The 21,042-nt window shown below is 59.7% G+C and overlaps 1 protein-coding gene across 10 annotated transcripts in view; it reads right to left on the minus strand.

Moving 5' to 3' along the window:
• PTPRF (protein tyrosine phosphatase receptor type F) overlaps positions 1–21,042 on the minus strand; it is an 85,683-nt gene that overhangs the window by 38,440 nt on the left and 26,201 nt on the right. For all 10 annotated transcript variants that reach the window (XM_082364032.1, XM_082364029.1, XM_082364025.1 and 7 more), the window contains exons 6-7: positions 11,385–11,573; positions 2,619–2,729 (exon numbers count right to left, since the gene is read on the minus strand). In XM_082364032.1, the coding sequence (XP_082220158.1) occupies positions 2,619–2,729; positions 11,385–11,573 (300 nt within the window). The remainder of the gene's footprint in view (positions 1–2,618; positions 2,730–11,384; positions 11,574–21,042) is intronic.

The raw sequence follows: 21,042 nt of genomic DNA on the forward strand, positions 1-21,042 counted from the left end.
CAGCCCCACACAGCTAAGGGTTACTGGGCCCCAAATGTCAATGGAGCTGGAGTCCACACTGACCCGGATGCTGAGGCTCCTGAAGGCTGGAGCCCAGTGCGGGCCTCCCAGTGGCTGCCCCTTGGCTGGGAGGCAGGGGGGCACAGGCCAGTGGGCAGGCCAGCACTGGGGGTTTCTCCATGCGTGGACCACCCACTGGCAGGGTCCAGGATACAGAATTCGTGGCCAGCACCGCAGAGGCTGTGCCAGAGGAGCTGGGGTCGATGGGCCCTCAGCACTGCTGGGGGCAGAAAGCAGGGGCTTTACTAGGACTGTGATGAGGAGGGGGTGGACCCCAGAGGCCAGGGTCCTAGGAGCAGGGCTTTCTAGGTGTCTAGAAGTCCAGAGTAAGGCCTGTCCTGGGGCTACAGGGCAAACTGCTCTCTGCAAAGCAGGGAAGGCACAGATTCAGGTGGGGCCAGGTTATGAGGCAGGTCCTAGGGACAGACTTAGAACTGGCCCTTAGACACCAGGGCCCACAGGAATGTGTGTGTGTGCATGTGTCACAGAGAGGGAGAGACAAGCCAACTGGGGTTGGGACACCCTGTTTTAGAATCCCTAGCAAGTGGGGCTAGAACTAAAGGAACCCTTACATTCCCTGCCCAAAAGGCCTGTGGAAATGGGCCCAGGAAGGCAGTTCAGGAAGACCTGGTGGAAGGGGGGGATGGGCCAGAGTCCTGCCTGAGCTCACCACGTGTAGACAGTGGGGTCCCCACAGAGAAGGGTAAGAGGGGCTGCAGGTAAGAGCCTCCTGGTCAGTGCCTGAGCCACCAGCTACAGAAGCAGCCGAGCTCAGCTCATCCAAAGAGACCCACTGTCCTGCCTCAGGGCTAAGGCTGGTGTGATGGTGACTTTGGAGAACTCTGCCCAGCCAAGACGACGCCGCCCAGTCCATCCACCTTGGGTCTGGGCCTTCTCCTGTCTCAGTACGGCCGCTGCAGCTCTGCCCCAGGAAACGTGCCCATATGACCGCACCCGTGCAGCTTGCTTGGGATACACAGCGGCTCTGCCGCGCCTCTCCTCTCCCTGGTGCAGCCACACGCAGTGAAGGACTTTGTTGCTGAGGCCCGGAACCTCCACATTCTCGAGCCTATGGTCTTTTGGAAGAAGTGCTTGGTCAGGCCCACACAGCAGCCGGAGTGGTCCGGGTGGGAGGAGGCAGGTCTTTGAGGAGGGTTGTTCCAGCTGCTCCTCTCAGAGGGGACGCGTCAGGCCCCTGTGCGCTGGTCAGAAGCTCTGCCTGAAGCAGTGTGGGGGAAGGCTGTGCAATTTACAACACTCATCTTGGCCATTTGGGTGGCTTGCACGCTCCTGGCCTCCATGCCCTGATGCTGCTCCTTAAGACAGGCCCTGGGTCAGCTCAGGGGAGCCTCGAAGATGAGAACAGCTGAGAAGGGGACCAGTGGGGACCTCCCGTCCCATGCCCCTAGTTCCGATGAGGCATCAGGCAGTCTCTGAAGCACAGTCTGCCCATCACCTGTGGCCTCTCGGGATCTTGTGCCCTGACACATCACAGCCCCTCAATAAGCACATGGTTGATGGCCTAATTCTCTCTGCCCTGTCTGACCATGTGGCCCTGAAGAGTGGGACAGGCCACTGCCATTGCCCTGCCCCATGCTTGGCCCTGGGCGGACAGGCAGATGACACCCTTTGCGAAGCTGCACTAAGCACTTAGCATGATGAAATCATCACTGCAAGGAAACTGCATCCACTTTCCTTTACAAATCCCTGGAGTGGAGACGGTTTCACTTTTAATGACGCCCATCTGTGTGGGAGGGTTAAGTGGGGGGGATGGCAGAGGTAGGAGGGGCGCCTAGGGCCCCTCCTGGACACCGTGCACACAAAACCCCGTGTTCTCAGGAAGGGGTAGGTGGCCAGCTTTGGTTCCCCTGGGGCTGTGAGCATAACAGACTGGACAGGCCAAAACAGTCCCCAGACCCTCTCTGCTGGGTACCCGGACTTGTGAGAGTGTGGGATCCACGCAGTCCCAGCAAGGAACACCTAAAACACACTAGGTGCTCACCTGTAGGGGCTCAAAGCTGCCTTGGCCTGACCCCCTACACAGGGTCCTGGCTGATGACAAAGCACAGCTGGCTCCTCCTCCAGGAAGGCCCCAGGCAAACCTGGTCAGAAGGCAGGTACACCTGGCCCGGAGCCCACCCTGCTGGGGTGGGCAGGACACACTCAAGGAAGACCAGGCAGGTGTGCACACGTTCACACACAGACATGTGTGCCTGCTCTCACACACACACACACACACACACACGCACGTCTGCTCGGAAGGCTCTAGACTCCCGTGGGGCTCTGGGCCCATGAGGCAGGACCTACAAGAGATACAAATGCTCCCAAGAGTGTCTGTTTCCCAAAGGGCCTGCGGGAGGAAGGCAAAGTCGGGGCGGATGTTAGGAGCTTGCCCAGTGGGAGCTGCTGCTGCTACGGCCGCTGCAGAAAGAGGTGGAAAGGAGGAGAGACTGGGCCCATGGCAGCCCGGTAAGTCCACACCAAGGCTCGGGGCAGCAAGCCCGGCAAGGGCAGCTCAGCCCCGTAGAGTCAGGGCTGGGCACCGCCTGAGTCCTTACCTCGCACATACAGGTTGGCGGGGGCCGAGTAGCGTGTGCCTGCGGAGTTGGTCGCCACACACTCGTACTTGCCTTGGTCCGACTCCTCGCTGCTCTCAATCTGCAAGGCACCTGTGGGGACACAAAGACAACGGTCAGGCCTGCGACCCGAGGAGGGGTCTCGACAGCATCTGCGGCTTGTGTTGACCAGATGTTGCAGACATCAGGGCCACACCCCGGCACTGGTGCTGCTTCCGGGAAGCTCTCCCTGACAAGCCCGGAGGCCTCCTGGCCGGAACGGAGGGTCGTGCTCTGGAGCACAAGCCCGCCCCCCACGCGGTCCAGTCGGGCCTGCTGGCTCGGCCAGGGGCTCCACCCCATCCCCCAACTCCACTGAGTGTCCGCCACACTCTGGCTGGTACTGGAGCCTGTTTGCCAATGAGCATCCCCATCAGAGCATTGCGGAGCCGGGCGTGGGTGGGACAGGCTGTAGACCGGCTGGCCTGGGACCTCTGAGCGTGCAATGCCCTCCTCGGCAAGACCTGAGACTCTGCCGCCCACCAGAACCCACAGGAAGGAAGAGGTGGCCCTGGGGGCCCGGTGCCCAGCAGCCTCTGCTCCCAGCACCCAACCTCCCCCCCACGCCCCCACCAGCCCCACCCATTCTGGCTCCTCTCCTCAGCCTGGTCCTGCTAAAGTGCTTCGACCCACCACGGCTCCTGCATAATTCAGGAGGCTAATGGAGGATGCAGCTCCCACTCGGGCCAGCGCCCTGAAGGGCTGCTCTGGCCACAGACGGACAGACAGGAGCCGGGACCGGGGGTGCCGCTGAAAAGGACGCTCACAGAGGGTGGAGGAAAGGGCTGGGGCCAGTCCTGGCAGGTCCAGGTCAGGGAGGCCGAGGTGAAGGCGGAGTGGGAGATGGGGGTGAAACCGGCCGACTTGGCCACCTCCAGCCCTGGCAGAAACGCCTGAGAACTCTGCTGGTGAGAGCACACCGGGCAAGCCATCTGTGACAGGGAACATCCTGAGGCACCAGCAACACCCACTCCCTGGAACAAGCCGACAGACAATCACACCCACACAGGACGGTCCAATGGACAGTTAACAACCCCACAGGACACAGCCTGACAAAAACCACTGCCTGCACAGACCTACCCCTCCCAGAGCCCAGGCCAGCTGACAGTCACGCCCACACAGGACACACACAGAACTGCCTGACCCCACCTGACCTGACCTGACCGGAGCCACTAGAAGAGTTCCAGGCCACGCTCTCATGGCTCAGGCCCCAGGGGAGGGCCACTGCGTCTGAGCTACAGCCCCTTCACCGCCCGACACCCCTCTTCCACCACCCAGACCTAGGGCAGCAGGAGGGGCGTGAACAGCCAAGGGGCTGGGAGCTGGAGGTGGGGAGAGGGGTGCCCAGGCTGGGCCCTGATACCAAGGGAAAAAGGGCTGGCCTGCTCTGTGGTCCTGGGCAGCCCTCCCCACCAGCATCAGGGAGTGTGAGGTCCCAGGGCCTGTGCCAAATACCCATCTCCTGCGAGAACAGCCCCGACGGGCACTCAACAGGTCACGTTTATGCGATGGATGTTGTCACAGAAAATGTTCATTCAAGCAGGTGGGGCTCAGGGCCCTGGCCAGAGGGAGGGGGGCTATATCAAGGTCAGCTCAGCTGGGGTTAGCGGGAGTCCTGGCAGCTGGTGCCACAGGCAGGAGCAGGGAGTGGTACCTGGGTGGGATCCCTGCTGGGGGAAGAGGCTCCCCTGCACAGAGAGCCAGGACTGGCCAAGGGACCCAACACAGACCCTGAGCCTACTGCACACAGAAACCCCCAAATCGGGAACCAAGACCAAGACCCAGCAGCGGGGGCACTGAAGAGTCAGCATAGGCTGAGAGGATGGGCGGGGGGATCCGGAGGCTGAGTCCTGTCCTCAGCGGGTGATGGACCAGATGCACCACAGGGGAGCAGCTGCTCCACCCAGCCGCGTCTTCTGTTCCAAGAGCAGCCTGGCCCGGAACTCTGAGGGTCTAGATGCGCCCAAGAATACTGAATAAAAGCATCATGGAAGCAACCATTTTACAGGGTGCCTGCTCTGGGCCAGACACTGCCCAAATCCTCTTCCTCTCCTCTAATCCTCACGACCCCATGAGGGAGGTGGGGCCCTGGCCCCGACTTAAAGAAGAGGAAACAGACTTCTGAGACAGAAATTGAGTTTTTAAAGGAGTTGAGGTGAGTCAAACTCGAACCGGACCTTTGAGTACAGTCCGGGCTTGGAACAGCAGAATGTAGGGTCCTGCTGCATGAAAGCAGCTGGGGCCGATAGGTCAGAGGATCCATCAGGTTACCTAGGATCCTATTTATTTCTGTTGTCATCCCAGCCTCTACATTAAAGTCTTAACTGCGCGTCCCTCCTAGCGTTTGCTGAGCTGGGGGATTTACAGGGGGATCCTCATTCTACTACAGGGCTGGGATGTTAACAGGGAAGTTAGTAATAATCGAGGGCCCCAAGACAAAGAAGGTTCTCAACAGGGAAGGCAAGGCTTGGTCATGCTCCCCCACCTCATGGGAAGACTTTCTGTCTCTGGCCAGCCTTGAGGACCGGGGCCTGGCTTCCCTGCAGGAGCCAACAGAGCCCCTTCTGTGGGGCTGGCCTAGAAGGCCTGGGCAGTTGGGCTTCCAGCCCCAAGACAGGGATGAGCCAAGTATCTCCACAATCCAGACTTGCAATGGATGAGTCACAGGAGGGGATGGCTGAGAGTGGATGTGTGTGGTGGCCGGTGGTGCTGAAGGGGCTGGAGCTGGAGATGAGGAGGCTGGAGAGGTCGGGATGGGGATGGGGGAGGTGACGGACTGGACTGGACGGGATGGAGTGGTGGTGACGGCGGGTGGCGAGGCGTGGTGTGGCGAGATGCACGGACAGCATTCTTACCTCTGATTGGTGAACCACCTGGCGAGGTAATTTGAATGCAAATAAGATCAGAGAGAAGCATTAGTACAAAAGGAAGGAAAGCCACAAAAAGCCAAATCAGATAAAATAAAACATGAGAGAGGGCCTTAAATACACAGAGAAGTTGAGGCGTGGCTTAGGTGTGAGCAAGCACCAGGCTGCGTGTAGGCAAAGCTGTGTTCCCCAGGTCACTGGCACGGCTCTGAGGAGGGAGGAGACTGAGGCTGGGCCAGCAGGGCTGGGGGTGCCAGGAATCAGGGTGGTGAGTCAGGGCTCCTGCAGACTCTGCCGGCTGAGCTCAGTGGAAGGGCAAAGTGAAGAGAAGAGGCGATAACCCACCCTGTAGGGCTCCCCAGATTCCACAGGTGAGTAGGATTTCAAAACAGAGCACTTACCCAAAGCAGGGCATTTAAGCAGACCAAAGAAACGGCTAAAGGGAGAGCTCACCTCAGGCTATCACCAGACCAGCCCTCCACAAACACACACACCAGTCCCCTACTCACCACCCGGTGGCAGACCCCTGTAAAGCCACCCAACCTTGCTAAAAACCGACTGACTGCAGAGTCCCCCCACCTGACTGGTGAGAGCCAGGGGCCATTCCCCACCCCCGCCCCTTGCCTGTTCATTGCCTTGTAACCCTGGGAATCAGCAGCCTCGAGAGCCAGATGCTCACCCTGCAAATGCCTGGTGTGGGGCTATTATGAGGTCTGGACATGCTCCCTTCCCAACAGGGACCCCCTCTTCTACCACTGCCCCATCCAGAGGAGTGAGGGGCCTGTGGGCAGGCCCAGGTCAGCCCCGTCCACCCTGCCCTTCTCTGCCCACTTCTGGGGAGGGAAGTGTACAGGGAGACAAACACTGGTTAGTTACTATCTCACTGAACCTGAAGACAACCACTTAGGAGGAATTATCCATCTCAGCAAGAATGAGGAAACAGAGGCTGAGGAACATTAAGTGCCCAAAGCCGAAGGTCACACAGCTTATGAGGTGGCAGGAACTAACCAGGTCTGGCTCACAGCCTTCCCACTGGACACAGAGGCTGGAGACAAGGCCAAGGCAGCTGCTGGGACCTGGGCTGTGTGCAAGGCACACAGAGGCTGTCCAGGAAGAACCATCATCACCGTGATCCTCCAAGCGTGGTCCACGGATCTTCAGTGTCCCAGAGGCCCTTTCGGGGGGTCCGCAAGGTCAAAGCCATTTTCATAATACTGAGAAGCTTTTTGCCTTTTTCACTCTTGTTCTCTCATGAACATACAGCGGAGTTTCCCAGAGGCTTCAGGACATGTGACAGTGCAATAGACCAAACGCAGAAGCAGGTATGAGAATCCAGCTGTCTTCTATTAAACCCCAAATTAAAGAGATTTGTAAAAGTGTAAAACAGGGCCACTCTTCTCACTAAATGCTTTTGTTTCACGAAATATAATTATTTTCCATTAAAAAATATTGTTTACGTTAACATGTAATGGGTTTTTAAATTATTTTAAAGTGGATTAATAAATATTTAAAATCTTCTCAGTCTTAACATCTAATATGGCAAATACTGATAAATAAAACCCACACAAACAAAAGCTCTTGGAGGTCCTCTGATATTTACAATCAGGGGTCCCGAGACCAAAAAGTCCACACGGCTGATCAACTCCTACAGTCCAGGCCTGACCTGGGATGGGGAGGGGAACAGGGAGAGGGAGGGGTGGCAGCATAGATGCTCCAGGACTGGGACACCTCAGCTTCCGGCCTCAGCTCTTCCGAAACCTAGCCTGCTGTGTGACAAGTCTCTGGGCCTCTCTGAAAAGTCGTTTCCCCACCAAACTGAAAGAATCTGCCTTTTCCATTTCCCGAGATGGGTGTGGGAGACTGGAGGGTCCCCCGGATTTCACATTGCCCCTGAGGGGTTGCCAGTGTGTTCAGACAAAAGCGACCATCACTGAGAGCGGCCCTCCTGGCAGACTGGCTGATGGTGGGACAGAGCAGGGGCTGCAGCCCTCAGGCCCACCGCAGCATCCCATCTGCTGGGACAGCGGGTCTCTTCCTGCAGCCGATGCCGGCACCCCGGCTCAGGCGTCAGGGTGAGCAGTGGACAGGGTGGGCAAGTGGTCCTCCAGGGTAACGGGGATGGCGGCGTGCACACGCAGGCGCCGGGAGGAGCGGAGCACAGGCGGTGTCCCGCAGGGGCCCGTCCAGGCTCGGCAGAGTGCAGGGCCAACAGCAGTGGCTCGGAGCCCCGCTTGGAGGTCAGCCCCCTCGCTGCTCCAGTGATGCTGCCCGCTCCTGACTTCCACTCTCCCTGAGCTTGTGCCCATTCCCCCAGGGCCCACACTGGGCCTCAAGTTCAAATCCTCCAAGAGGCTCAGGTTGTGGCGGCAGGTGACATCGCTTCGGAGAAGAAGGCGCCTGTCGAGCAGAAGTCGTGCCTGGGCTGCGCACGCTGCCAACTGCCCTCCTCTCCAGCTCTTCACGCCCTGGTGACACGTGCTGGGGCTCGGCCCGCAGATGCCTGAGGAGTTCTGGGTACCGGTCAGGGTGGGCCTGAGGTCCGGAGAGGACGAGACTATGGCGCTCTGGGGCCCTAGCAGGGTCCAGCTGCTCCCCAGGCTCCAGGTTAGTCAGATGTGACAGAAGCCCCCTGGATGCCGTCCCAGGGGAGCTCTCCGGCCTCGGATCTCCACGTGACCCGGGGTGGGTGACTCCCTAACTCAGCTGTAAAGTAGGCATGATAATCACAAACTGTCCTACTTCTCAGGGCTGCAGGAGAATCAAGTGCAACCAAAGGCAGGAAAGCACTTTGTAAACTGTTGGTGACGCGTAAACCGTGAGGCCCCTGTAAAAGCCGAGCACACAGGGGCCCGATTCCGCTCCAACAGGGATGTCAAATGTGCGTGGCACAGCTCCAGCACACTTCTCAATGGTACAGGACAGGGGTAGCAGCTATTGGGTCAAGGGTCAGGGCCCAGGGTCAGGCAGTGATGGAGACAGTCCTGTCAGTTATTGCAGAGGTGGGATGACTGAGGCCCCTCAGGTACCATCCCAGCAGTTGGGCCCTGGGCCCACTACCCTTAGGTCACAGCTTCCAGGAGGCAGCAAAGGCCAAACAAGAAAGTCTTCCCCGGACCTGGGAAGCAGGGGGAATGAACGTTAGTCTGAAAGGACAGGGCCCAAAGGTCACGTTCAGGAAATCATTCACCCTAAGGGCTCAGAGATACCTGTCCTATAGCGGGGCTTGTGCTGGCCACTTGCGGGGCCCTCACAGACGGGAGCCAATCCCAGGCCCTCCCTGCAGAGTGCCCAGCCTAAGTGAGCAGAGCTGGAGCCAGACGGGGACAACACAAAGCAGGGTGAGTCCTGAAGGAGCAGGTCTCAGGCAGAGAAGGGGAGCTTCACGTTCTAGTGAATGTGAGCAGAGGGCGAGGATGTGGTCGGGGGCTCAGTGCAAGTCGGGGAGTGGCCGGAGCTACAAAGAGCCCCATTCATGGAACCCTCATCACACGCCAGTCGACTACAGCTCTCCCTGCCTTTGTCTCACTTAATCCTCACCGTAACTCCTTTTTAAAGAGGGGAAAACTGAAGCTCGAAGTTAAATAACTTAAGCGAGGCCAAAGAGCTAGCGAGTGCAGCGGGACCTGATGAGATGAGCTGGGGAAGATGAGAGCTGGGGATGAGATGACCCGGAGATGTGAGCTGGGGAAGAGCGAGAAAGGCTCTGTGTGCCTTGTTCAGGAGTGTGCACCTGACCATGGAGGCAACAAGACGCCACTGGGCTTGTCAGAGCACAGAGGGTGCAGGCAGAAAACTCCGCCAGTGCTGCAGGATGGATTCAAGGGGAGAGCCTGGAGGCAGGGAGAGCAGTGTTTGGTGACCTGGGATACGGCCAAGGCAGCGGAAGGAGAAAAGGGGACCAACTGAGAATCATGTGGGTGGCAAATCAAGAGGGTTTGGCGGTTCCTTACATGGGGTAGGAGTTGCAGTGTGTCCTAGATTTCAGGTTAGAGGGGCTGCCACTCAACAGAGAGAGGGTCAGTGGGAGAAGGGCACCGCTGTTTGGGAAGGAAGTTACCACCCTTCACAGTCAGGGTGACACCCAGAAGGCAGATGGGTGTTTTAGTCTAGAACTCCAGCAAGATGTCTGGGTTAGACGGAACTGGGAATCTCAGGAGTGGAGGTAAATGGTACCTGAAGCTATAAGAGTGGGCGAGCTGGTGGGGGAACGGCTCTGTCTATGGGACAAGAGCAGGGTTCACAGGCTGCCCGGCTGGAGAAACGAGCAGGAGGGGCTGCAGGGCAGACAGAGAAGGGGCACTCGGAGAAGTAAGAGGGAGGCCAGGGGGACAGAGGAGAGAGTGGCTGAGAGGGAGGGAGGGTGCTGGCGGCTGCTGAGAGGCTGAGGAGGCGCCGAGCAGCAACCAGCGGAGTCCTGGGCGGGAGCTGACTCACGGGGCCGTGAATGGGTGCCACCGGGCCCGGCACACAGCAAGCACTACACAAATACTTCACGAACGAACACGCGAGACAGCGTGCCTTCCCAGAACTGCTGCCGCGGTCAGCGCCGTTCCGGGCAGAGGCCAGGCCTGCGGGGAGGACCATCTGGCTGCTTGGGGAGCCTGCCTGGGGGCTGCGGGGAAACGCAGAGGAGCTGAACCATGGCGGTCACTGTGCCGCGCTGGGCAGTGGCCGCAAACGCTGGTGGACCGTTTCCTGCCTTGATTATAGCTGTTTTAATTAACTGCGCTACAGCTGCCTCCATCTTGTTGAGTTTTAAATTAAATTAAATGAGCTAACACTTCACAGGCTGTCTCAGGTGGCCGTGGCTGGGGCCAGAATCCTGCCCCTGCTGGGTGGCTTATCCCTCACTCCTCCCCTGGGCACCGCAGGGGTGCCCACCTGGCAGAAGTTGGTGAGGAGGGGTTGGCAGCCCAGGGAGTGGCGGGGCACCTCTGCAGCCTACAGAGCCCTGAAAGGGGCACAGTCATGTCCTCCTTTGTGGTGTCGACACCATAGGTGATGGGCAGCGGGGGCTCTGGCTGGTGCTGCCCGAGCCATCCTGCCTGAGCCAGCCATCCCACAGCTAGCAGGAGGGCTCCTGGACCAAGGTCTATCAGTGCAGCCCATGCTGGCAGCAGATGCAGAACTGCAGCTAAGCGGATTCCAAGGCTCCTTTCCCGCCTGCTCTGTTCCCACAAAAACTGAATCAATTATCCTGGCGGGAGCCTCGCAGGCAGATCGATCGACGGGGCGACACCTCCTGCCCGGTCAAGGCGGCATCCTTGCTCGCGGGGCTCCAAGCTGGCTCGACTGAGACATCCAGAGGAGACAGGTGGCCCTGGTGGCCGAGGGATGGCAGCACATCCCCCTGGCTCCAAGCCTCTGAGGTCCAGCCTTTTGAAGCCTGATGAATCAAGCATCTTTGGCCTCTTTCCCTGCCGTCTGAAGAAGCAAAGAGAAGCACCACCCAGGCCCCCCTCAGGCCAGGCTCCAGGGAAGGTGGAGGATGAGTGCCCACAGAGCACCTTCGCAGAGCCCAACACCAGGCTGGGAACAACACTCGTGCCTCAAGGAACAGAGCTGGACTGAAGTCTGGAGTCTGACAATCCCGGGAAGGTGAAAGAATCACAGCTGACCAGCCCTCGCTGCCAAGCTTTCTTCCTGGGCGGGCCAGGTGGGCCTATAGCAGGATCTGGCCCACCCACTGGGCGCCCTCTGCTCAGCCCTGGAGGGTCAGCCCCAGGCTGAGGCCTCCTGTGGCTCCCAGGCACCCAGGCCCAAGAGGGAAGGCTGCGCTGGGTTCCGGCCTGATGTCTTTCCTGAAGTCTGCACGGCCCCTTGACCCTCGCCCTCTGCTCACCTGAACGCAGCTGCTTGATGCGGCCGTTGCTCGTGGCGGGGTCCACAGGGAGGAAGTCCTTGAACCAAGAGATCTCAGGGTCTGGATTCCCGCCTGCTGCGCACAGCATGGTGGCCGTGCGGGCCTTCTCCACCACCTTCAGCTGAGGCCCCATGTCAATGGAGGGGAAGCCGGGGGGCAGCTGTTCCTCTGCAGATAAAGAGCAGATGTGCACGTTAGGGCTGGCACTGCCTGCCCACGAGGACCGCCCTAAGACTCCCAGGGTGGCTGGGATCGACTTATCTCTGCCCTGACTTCTAAGCATGAAGCCTGCCCTGACATAAGGAACCAGAGTCCCGAGCCCCACTGCCCAGCCCTGCCCTTCACAGGGCCAGGGAGCTGCCGTGGGGCCCACCCTGCCCTGTCAGGAAGTCTCCGGGTCTGAGAAGCAATGCCTCGGACTGCAGACATGAGCACTTATCTCTCCGGGGCCTGGGAAAATGAGGATTGAGGCTCTCCTGGCCACAGCAGAAAGTGCTCCACGGACGCTGGGCTGCAGGGGGTCCAGGGCTCACACAGTGGCATCAACAGCCACAACTCAACCCAAAGGCTCCCTGTGCCGTTCAGCCCCCACTCCCTCTCCTGCACGTGCAGTGTCCCCTCCACTGCCTGTATCCAGCCTTCAGCTCCACTACGGGGCAGAGCCCCACGTCACAGCCTGGGTTCTGGCCCCGACTCTGGGCGCCCTCTGCCCTACCAATGACCCACCTTCGACCCCCGGTCCTGACCCTGACCCTCCTCCCTCACTCAGTCCTGACCCTGGAAGCCATGGTCAGGCCTGGGGACCACGTCTGAGCATGTGGAGGCTAAGGAGATAAAAAAGCCCTGTGAGGACACCAAAAGTTGATGAGGGGGGCAAAACTCCACGGCTGCCTTCTCCCGGCTTGCCAGGGGTTGAGGGCTCACTTTCATGAGAGCAACAGGCATGGACCACAGCAGCACACCCCTACTCTCCCTACACGTGGACTCGTGCATCAGCCCTGAGGGGCCGGGGATGGGGCAAGGCTGCCCACTCTGCACCCTTGGGAGCACACACTGGGCTGGTAGCACAGGCTCTGGATGAGTACAGACCAAGTGGAGCGCCCACCTCCGTCACTCACTAGCTCTGTGACCTGGGAGTGTTACTAATCCTCTCCCTTTATCCATTTTTATCTATAAACAGGGTTCAAGTGCCCTCCTTGTAAAGCCGTTGTGAAGACTACATGCAATGATACACGTAAGGTGCTGGAGAGTGCCTGACAAAGAATCCGAACCCAATGGCTATTGGTTGACGTTATTATTATTATAACTAGCAGGGACTGGGCCACTGGGGGCAGACAGGTACCAAGACTTGGGCCTGGGGCCCCCTCTCTCGCCCTGGGCTGGCGAGAGGCGCCCCTTCCAGGAGCAAAACCACAGACTGAGTGTGAGAAGTCGGCAAAGCCTCTCCGCCGGTGTGGATGCCAGGCACACCCAACGCGGGAAGGGGAACCCTGTCCTTTGTCAGTCTCCTGGCAGGGGAGCGGGGCTAAATGGTGGGGGGGACCAGGAGACCAGCACCGCTCCCGTCTCCCTCCTGCAGGCCCAGCACAAGACGAGCATGTGGGGATGTTTGCTGAGGTCAGGCTCCTGTGCCAGGGAAAAGGCAAGAGGGATCCTCAGAAGGGAGGAAAGTAGAGGCTGGCAGGGCTGGTCCCCCCAGAGACCCAGGGGGACTGGCTGGTGGGCAGGCAGGAGAGGAAACTGGAGGAGCCTCAGCAGGCAGGGGCAAGACAGCCCTCTATTTGTTGCCACATCCCAGGGGGCGCTCTGCCGAGGCTCCAGCTGCCTGGGGCATCCCTAAGGGACTGTGGCCCTGTCAGGAGAAGGGGGGCGTCTCGGGCTGGGGAGCAGTAGGACTCCCAGCACGTTCTCGCCTCCCAGCTTCTCCCGGTAACTGGCAGAACACTTCCCCACCTGCAGCTCTATAAGTTCCAGACATGAACCCAGCGTGTCCTTGGCTGTAAATATGATCCCACAGCGTCCTGACTTTCAGCTGATTTTTAAAAGGAAAACGTTAACAGTGGCAAGGAAAGGGAGGATGGAAATGAAGCAGGACTTGGGATGCGCCAAGCAGGGGAACAGCTTCCTTTGGTCCTGCCGTCACTTGCTTTTCCAGGAAGGCCCAGGCAGGGCTGCGTCCACGTCCCCCCTCCCTGCCCTCCCCAACAGCCAGGGGACACTCAGGGCTGCTGGAGCCATCCTAGCCCACTGGGGCACCAGTCTAGTTCTTCCCAGGCCTCAATCCTACCTGCTCAGCCCTCCAGAGCAGTGGAGGAGGGAGGGGGGCTGGGCCTGCCGGGGCACGGCCTGCCAGAGTCAGCGCCCAGGAGTCAGCTCGCCCTCATCTCTACCCACAAGGTGCTGCTCAAGGAGAAGGGAAGAAGTACAAACATCTGCAGCCCTGTGTCCTGGGAATATACTCTGAATTCCTAACACGGGGAAAGTCTTTGGGATTTGTGCCAAATTAAGGACAATTAATTTTCCTCCCTCAATTATCGTGCCCTCAGTGGTTCTGTCCTTGGCTCAGATCATCCCTCAGGCACAACCGCCAGAGCCTAAAACCGGCGTGTGTGAAGAGCTGTCCATAAAACAGCAGGACCCAAAAGCCAGTCCCTTGTGCCAACTAGGCTTCCAGGCACAAGTCAGAAGGCTGCAGTTCTGCACCTTGGGGAAGGGAAGCGTGTCTCACAGGAGGACTCCAGCCCCTCGGGAATGACCTGCTGTTGGCTCTTCCTTCTACGCTCACCTGCGGGGGCCGCTGGCACATTCAAATATAGCCAAGGACAGCAGCCATTACCGACGCCCGCGTGTTTCTGGACAAGCTGAGCACTGGGCAGGTTGGTGTAAACTGACCCACCATCAGACTGTGACATTTATCCTCTTCACCCCCGCCTCCTCCACCCCGCCCAGGAATCACAGGACCTTGGGGCCACTGTAGCCTGAACCACTCAGGCTAAGGACCAGGGCAAATTCCTCAGGCTGACGTTGCATGATCACTCCAAACCCATCAACAACCGGGAAAACAGAGGTCCAGATATGAGGGATAAAGGTTAGGTTTATGGAGCATTTACTAGTTCCAGGTACCGCGTTAAAATGCTTTACAAAATGATTTTACCGAAACTATGTAAGGTACGTGAGCAAACGGGGGTGTAGAGATATCTAGGAACCTGCCCAAGGTCACAGAGTTAAGTCGAGGTGGGGCTGGCATGAGACCAGGTGGTGGGACTCCACGCCTGTCAGGGTAGGGGGGCCGGCCCCCCCGGAAGGGCTCAGGGTAGCCCTGGGGGAGCCAGCCACCATCCTGCCCCCGTAACACGCCCTCTGCCGGCTGGGCTTCAGGCCGGCAGCTCCGCTGCAGACCCCTGCACACACGCCGCAGCGTTTTTATTTACTGCAAAACGAACACGACTGCCCCTCACACATGGCCACCCTCGGGAATGCACCCACGTTCCAACACACGCATATACGGGTCACGCCGAATCCCCTCAAAACCCGTCCTGAGGGCGGAGGGGCTGCGGAGCGCCAGGAGAAGAAGGGTCCCTCCCCCTTCCAGGCCGCCGGTAACTATGGCAACGGCGGAGACTCTGCGCCGCGGCGGAAAGGCGGCACATGCCGTGTCCACGCGGGGCGCGCATCTGCGGTCCGAGCCGCTGCCCCCCCTCCCGCCCCTGCCTGGGTGGAGTCACGGCGCCCCTTCTCAGGACCCCACTCCCCAACCCCAGGAAGCCCAGCTTCTTTCACGCTCAACCGACGCGTAGCTGGGGGCTGCCCCCTTAGTGTGCACAGCGCCGGGAGGTCCCTACACCTGCCTCGCAGTCTCAGTGCCAGACTTCCGCAGTGTCTGTGCCTCTGGGGCCGAGGTCTATCCATCCTCTGATAAAAGGGTCCCCGCGAAGGAAAGAGAAACCCATGGGGACTTTAGGGGACCTCAGAGGTACTGGGGAACCTCTACAGCCGTTTGTGGATTCTGCCTGCATGCATATGTAGGGCGCACACATTCCTAGCGTCTGCCCGCACATATCTGTGTACCTGTGGTGGGTACACACGTGTGCATGAATTGCGATGGTCTTTAGATACTGCAGTGGGAACCCTGACCCCTTCTTCCCTGCTATCCCCACTGGGCAGAGGAAGGTGACAGGGTGTGGGGGGCTGGGAGATGGGTGTTGGGAGCCTAAGGCTCAGAGAGGGGCAAGAGCTTGGCTTAGGTCTCCACAGCAGCAGTGGAGCTGGATCAGTTCAACTCCACAGCTCACCTGCTATCTTGGTGGCTTCCTGAAGGAGGAGGGAGATGCAAGAGTAGGAAACACTTGAACAGGAGAGGCAGGGAGAGCTTTCTGGTGGAAGGGAGGGAGGGGCTGCCTGAGTAAGGGCTGTGGTCCGGGGAGACGGTGGGAAGGTGAGGCTGCTTGGAGCTAAGGCCTGATGAATGCGGCTGGGGTGGAGGTGGACAGGGGCTCAGCCTAGGCTGGCTGCAATGACTGGGGGAGGGGGCTGCTGAGGCCCCCTACAAAGCACACACAGGTCTCTTTGTCCAGCTCAGCCTGGGATGCCTGAGGCGGAGTCTGGGCCAGAGGGAGGGGGCTGCACCAGGGAAGCGGACAGATGGGGACGCCTTGCGGGGTCCCGGAGCGGGCGGCACCGTCTGTCAGCACGAACTTCTCACCCGTGTTTACCCAGCTTCCTGGCGTCTCTGTGCGCACGCAGGCACACACAGGCACACACATACACAGGCTCCCTGGGGTGGCACCGTCTGTAGGCCTGACCCCCTCTCCTGTGCCTGAGTGTTGGGCCTGGCCTCACCCCTTCTCTTAACGTAGACACCTAGATACATGCACAACCAGGGACCCACAGAGATATACGTGGAGAAAGAGACAGGTGCAAAAATAGAAACCTACATGTGCGTGCGGAGGGGCACCTGCAGTGACAAGCACCTGTGGAAACAGACTCATGCAAGCAGATCCAGAGGGAGAGCACGCAGAGACGCAGAAACACACATGTGCAGACATGCAGAGATAACACGTATGCTGACACACGTGTCCCTGGAGACGCATGCAGGGACAGAGCCGGGAAACGCAGACAGAGACGCATGAGGGGACCTCGTGGGTGGCAGGGCTGCTGGTTCCCCCAGCCCTCCTGGCACTCTAAGGAAACCAAAGCTGCCTCAGGCCCTGTCCCTGAGGCAGCTCCATCCTTAGCAAGGTCAGGGCCAAGACACCCCCTAGCAGGTGGGAAGGGCTCCTCAGACCCGCAGGCTCCCACACTCTCCCAGAGAGCCCCACCCCACCCCCAGACTTCCAGGCAGTAAGGGGGGCCTGGGGAGCCTTGGGCTCCCTTCGCAGCTTTCAGTCTTGATTTTCAGCTTTTTCTAAGAGAAAACTCCCACCTCTTTTAGCACTCAGATTTCATCAAACTTGGCATCTTAAAAGCCTGTTTTGTTTTTGAGTCTGAGCTGTTTGGGGCCTGTCGGCAGCACAAGCTAGCTGAGAACAGCCAAGCAGCCGAGGCCTCCCCCTTGCAGTCCCCCACCTCTCCAGGGCTTCCCTGGCACCTCACAGGGCTCTACACAACCTGGCTGGTGAGGCCTCCCAGCCACACACAGCCAGGTGAACCTGGGGACCGTCCCCAGGCCTGTACCCTTTCCACATTCCAGCTTCTGGGCCCTGACCCACAGCGAACTCTTCCTGGGGTCCCCACCTCAGTCCTACTCGAGGACGATTCTTTTGATCCCTTTACTCCCCTAGGTTCAGGCCCAGTCCCTCCAGACCACTGAGAGCCTCCCACTCACTCCTCAGGTCCCTGCAGCCCAGCTGCCACTGCCATGGCTTCCTGCCAGCGTGCTCACCAAGGTCAACCATGACTCCACGGAGCTAAGTCCAAAAGACACGTCTCATCGTTCATCCTGCCTGACCTCTCGACAGCACCCCTCCCTGCTCCTTCCAGACTCTTTTCTCTTGACTTCCACGGACTCACCCCTACCTCTCAGACACCTCCTCACCAGATTCCTATGCAAACTCCCCTCCCAACATGGAGAGCTAGCGTCTGGGGCTCCATCCGGGCCCTCTTCCTCCCCCTTGGCTCTGGCTCCGTAAGTTTTGCCATTTCTCCACCCTCAAAACTGCATCTCCAGATGTCCCTCGGAGTGCCAGTCCTCCTTGACACCCCTACCTCCAATGCCTGCGCACACCCGATACAACAGGTTTCTAAGTGGCCTCATCAACTTGCCCCTCAAACCAGGTCCTCCTCCCACACCTGAACCTTAGAAAACAGCACTGCCATCTACCTGGCCCAGAGCCAGCAACCCCGAGTCTCCCGCCTCCCCAGTCCCACAGGTGGCCAGGCAGGCCACCACTCTCTCTAAACTGCATGAAACCCAGTCTCCCTTCCTTCCCTACCCACTGCCTGGGTTTGGGCCACTACCACCTCTTGCCTGGGCTGCAGTGCTGCCCCGGCCTCTCACTGGTGTCCCTGTACCCTACTCTGTACCCCCAGGGACCTTTCTGAAACATAAATTTTATCAAGTCATTCCCCTGATTAAAATACTCTTTCCCCTGGCAACCAGAGAAAGGTGGCAGCTCACCAGGGATGGAGAAGGTACACACACAGGGGCATTTGAAACCTCCGACTTGGCTAGCTGTTCCCGGAGGTGCTGGCTCCGCTGTGGTCCTGAGGCTGGGGGAGATGGCAGTGGGCGAGGGAGCCACGGGCACAGCAGGGCCATGTAAGCACCTGTGACCACAGGGGTGGGAGGGGCAGGCTAGGCACAGGGAAGGTGTCCAGTGTCCGTGGCTAACAGAAGAGGCAGGCGTACTGCCCACCCCACAAGAGGACCCATTCAGAAGGAAGTCCGCTTGGACCTTGAACGCAAATCAGAACTAGAAAAAAATGGGGGATCCCAGGTGCCAAGAAACCCAGAGTCTGATCTTCTAGACCCTCCTGGCAGTGCCCACCTACTGACACCTCTCCCACCCCCATGCCTGGGGCCCAGATCTCTCCAGGAAATGGTTGCAGAGCCTCGTATCTGCACAGTTCTGAATGCGACTACAGTCACAATGGAGCGGGGAAGGACAGGTCACAGATCCCACAGTCACTGGGCCAGAAGCACTGAGGTCATGCCTCAGCTGCAAGGGGAGGAGCAGAAGCTGGCCCAGGTTCTAGGTGCTGGGGCTCCTTCTTCATCTTCCATGGATGCAAATCAGGGAGGTGACAGGCCCAGCTTCCTCAAAACAAGCCCATGACCTAGACACGTATGCAGGCAACAGGAAGGGGGCACATCCTGCTACCTAAGGAGTCATCCTCTGCCTGGCAGCCCTTTACCCAAACTCCCCACCCTCCTAAGTCAGGCCTGGGCCAGGGGCAGGGAGGAGGGTGGGGCAGGGAGAGATGACTCCCTGGGAAAACGCCCACCCACCCTGAAAACACAAGCTTCTGTACTGGCCCCGCTCCAGGTTCAGCCAGCCCAGGGCCGCAGGACTGGGTCATATGTTGCTCATCAGCCCTCATGTCCCTGGGGCTGTTTCCAAAGGGGCTGTGGTGGGGCGGGGGGGTTGGCTGGGGGGGTTCAAGAGGGCCTCCATCATCCCACAGTCCCAAAACCAGGGTGAGAACCACTGCGGAGCCTGGGGGTCCAGGCCCAGCACGGACTGCCCCCCTCCCCCGGTCACTACCCCACATGCCTGACAGCTGGCCTCCCGCAGGGCCTATCTGGAACGAAGGGGGCAAGGCCAGGCACTCCATGTGGGCACCTGGATTCCTGTGTGGCCTGAGCGGTGTGGTCCTGGCCAGTCAGCAGACACCAAGGCCAGGTGGGAACAGGTGAAAGGGAGCCTGGGCTCGATGAGGGGAGGGGAGGAAGAGGAGAGAGTCCCAAGGCCTGGGCAGGATCCCTATCTGGGGCCCCCTCCCTTCTGGCCTGGCTGCAGAGGAACTGCTGAGGTGCAGTTCTCAGAGGCACTGGGAACAGCTCGGCCTGACCACTCTGCCCCACGTCCGTCTCTGTCCCGCTGTCCTGGCTGACCGACAGTTCCGAGCAGGGATCCTGTGGGGTCCAGGAGACAATGAGCCCAGACACAGCATCTCCGGCCTCCCACAGCACCAGACTGACCGCACACACTCAGCCCAGGCTGCTTGCTGCACACCCCTCCCCCCGCCGCAGACACAGGTCATAAGGTGTACACCACCTGCTGTACACACCCCACCCCACACACACTGCCTGATGTGCGTACGCACAAGCACGTGTGCACGCGCGCGCACACACACACACACACGCAGTCGGACGCACGCCCCCTGCTTTATGTACAACCCATAAGGCACACACAGCCCCTAAGACTGTAACACCACAACACACACCTCACACACACTGCCTTACAGACAGCACACAGGGCACTCACCACACGCAGGGTGCACGCTACCTGCTGTAGCCATGACCACGAGGCAAATGCTGCCTCCTGCACTCGGGGGCCCCAGAGCCAGGTGCCCACCACAAAGTCAGAAACGGCTTATCCCTGCTCCTCGGCCTCTCCCCCTCCTCCTTGCCCCTCTTTCCCTTCTCCTCCTCCTTCTTGGCCCTTCCAGAACCTGCCCAAGTCACCAGGGCCCTGCCCACACCTCTGCTGTCTGGCCTCCTCTGGGGCTTTCCTGACCACAGTACCGGTACTGCCCGGTTGGAACCCACTGGCCCACGTGAATCCACAACCTCCAGACTGAGCTCCAGGACCCTCCCGGCTTCCCCACACCCTGGAGGGAGAGGCCAGGAAGCAAGGCCAGTCTCCCCTCCCCCTCCACTCCCCCTCCCTCGTGAGGGAAAATGTCAGATTCCCTGTCTCAGTGGCGGCAGCGGGTGGGTTGGAGGGGGAGTGATTCAGCCTCAAGAGTGCGGCGTGAGAAGAGCTTTTCCTGCCATTACCCGGCGAGGGAGAGACTGGTGCGCTAATGGCTTCAATTACCACTCAGACAGGAACACTGGGCGGCTCACCCCCAGCCAGCTTGTGCCGGGTACCCCCACCCGGTACCCAGCAGGGCCTAGGGGGCGGGGAGCAGCCGGCTGGGCATCACAGGGCAGTCGGGACTCACTGGGAGTGGCAGTCCTGCCCAGAGAGCCGGCTGCAAAGGCCACGAAGTGGGAGTGGTGTGGGTGCTCCCGGAGGGTGAGGGGAGCTCAGGGCATGGCACGGAGCAAGGCAGGGCAGGGAGCTTGGCGTGGACCCGTAGGCCTGGGAAGCAGCAACCCCTCACCTGAGCCAAGTCACCCCAGAGAGCCCTGGGCCACTCCCCTGAAGAGCCCAGTGTGTGGTGAGCCCCATGCAGTTTATGATGCGGGTAAGAGACTCAACCTTTATTCCCAGCCCCCAAACCGGCTTCATCCTCTCCCCAGCCCTCCTCCCAGGAGTGACCCTGGCTGTCTTCTGGCCCCAGCCCACAGCTGTAGTCACACCATACTTTCACCCAACTCCCACACACACCCAGCTTCCCTGGCCAGCACAGGAGGCCTGGCGCGGCAGGGCGGGGCTGCTTTCCCCTGGCCCCGCCCCCTGGTACCTTTAAGGCCTCCCACTCCCCTCCTTTCTGCCATGCCCAGAGCCAGAGGGTCAAGGTTATGCAG

The sequence above is a fragment of the Balaenoptera borealis genome, assembly GCF_965194805.1.
Source record: "Balaenoptera borealis genome assembly, chromosome: 1".
Lineage (NCBI taxonomy): Eukaryota > Metazoa > Chordata > Mammalia > Artiodactyla > Balaenopteridae > Balaenoptera > Balaenoptera borealis.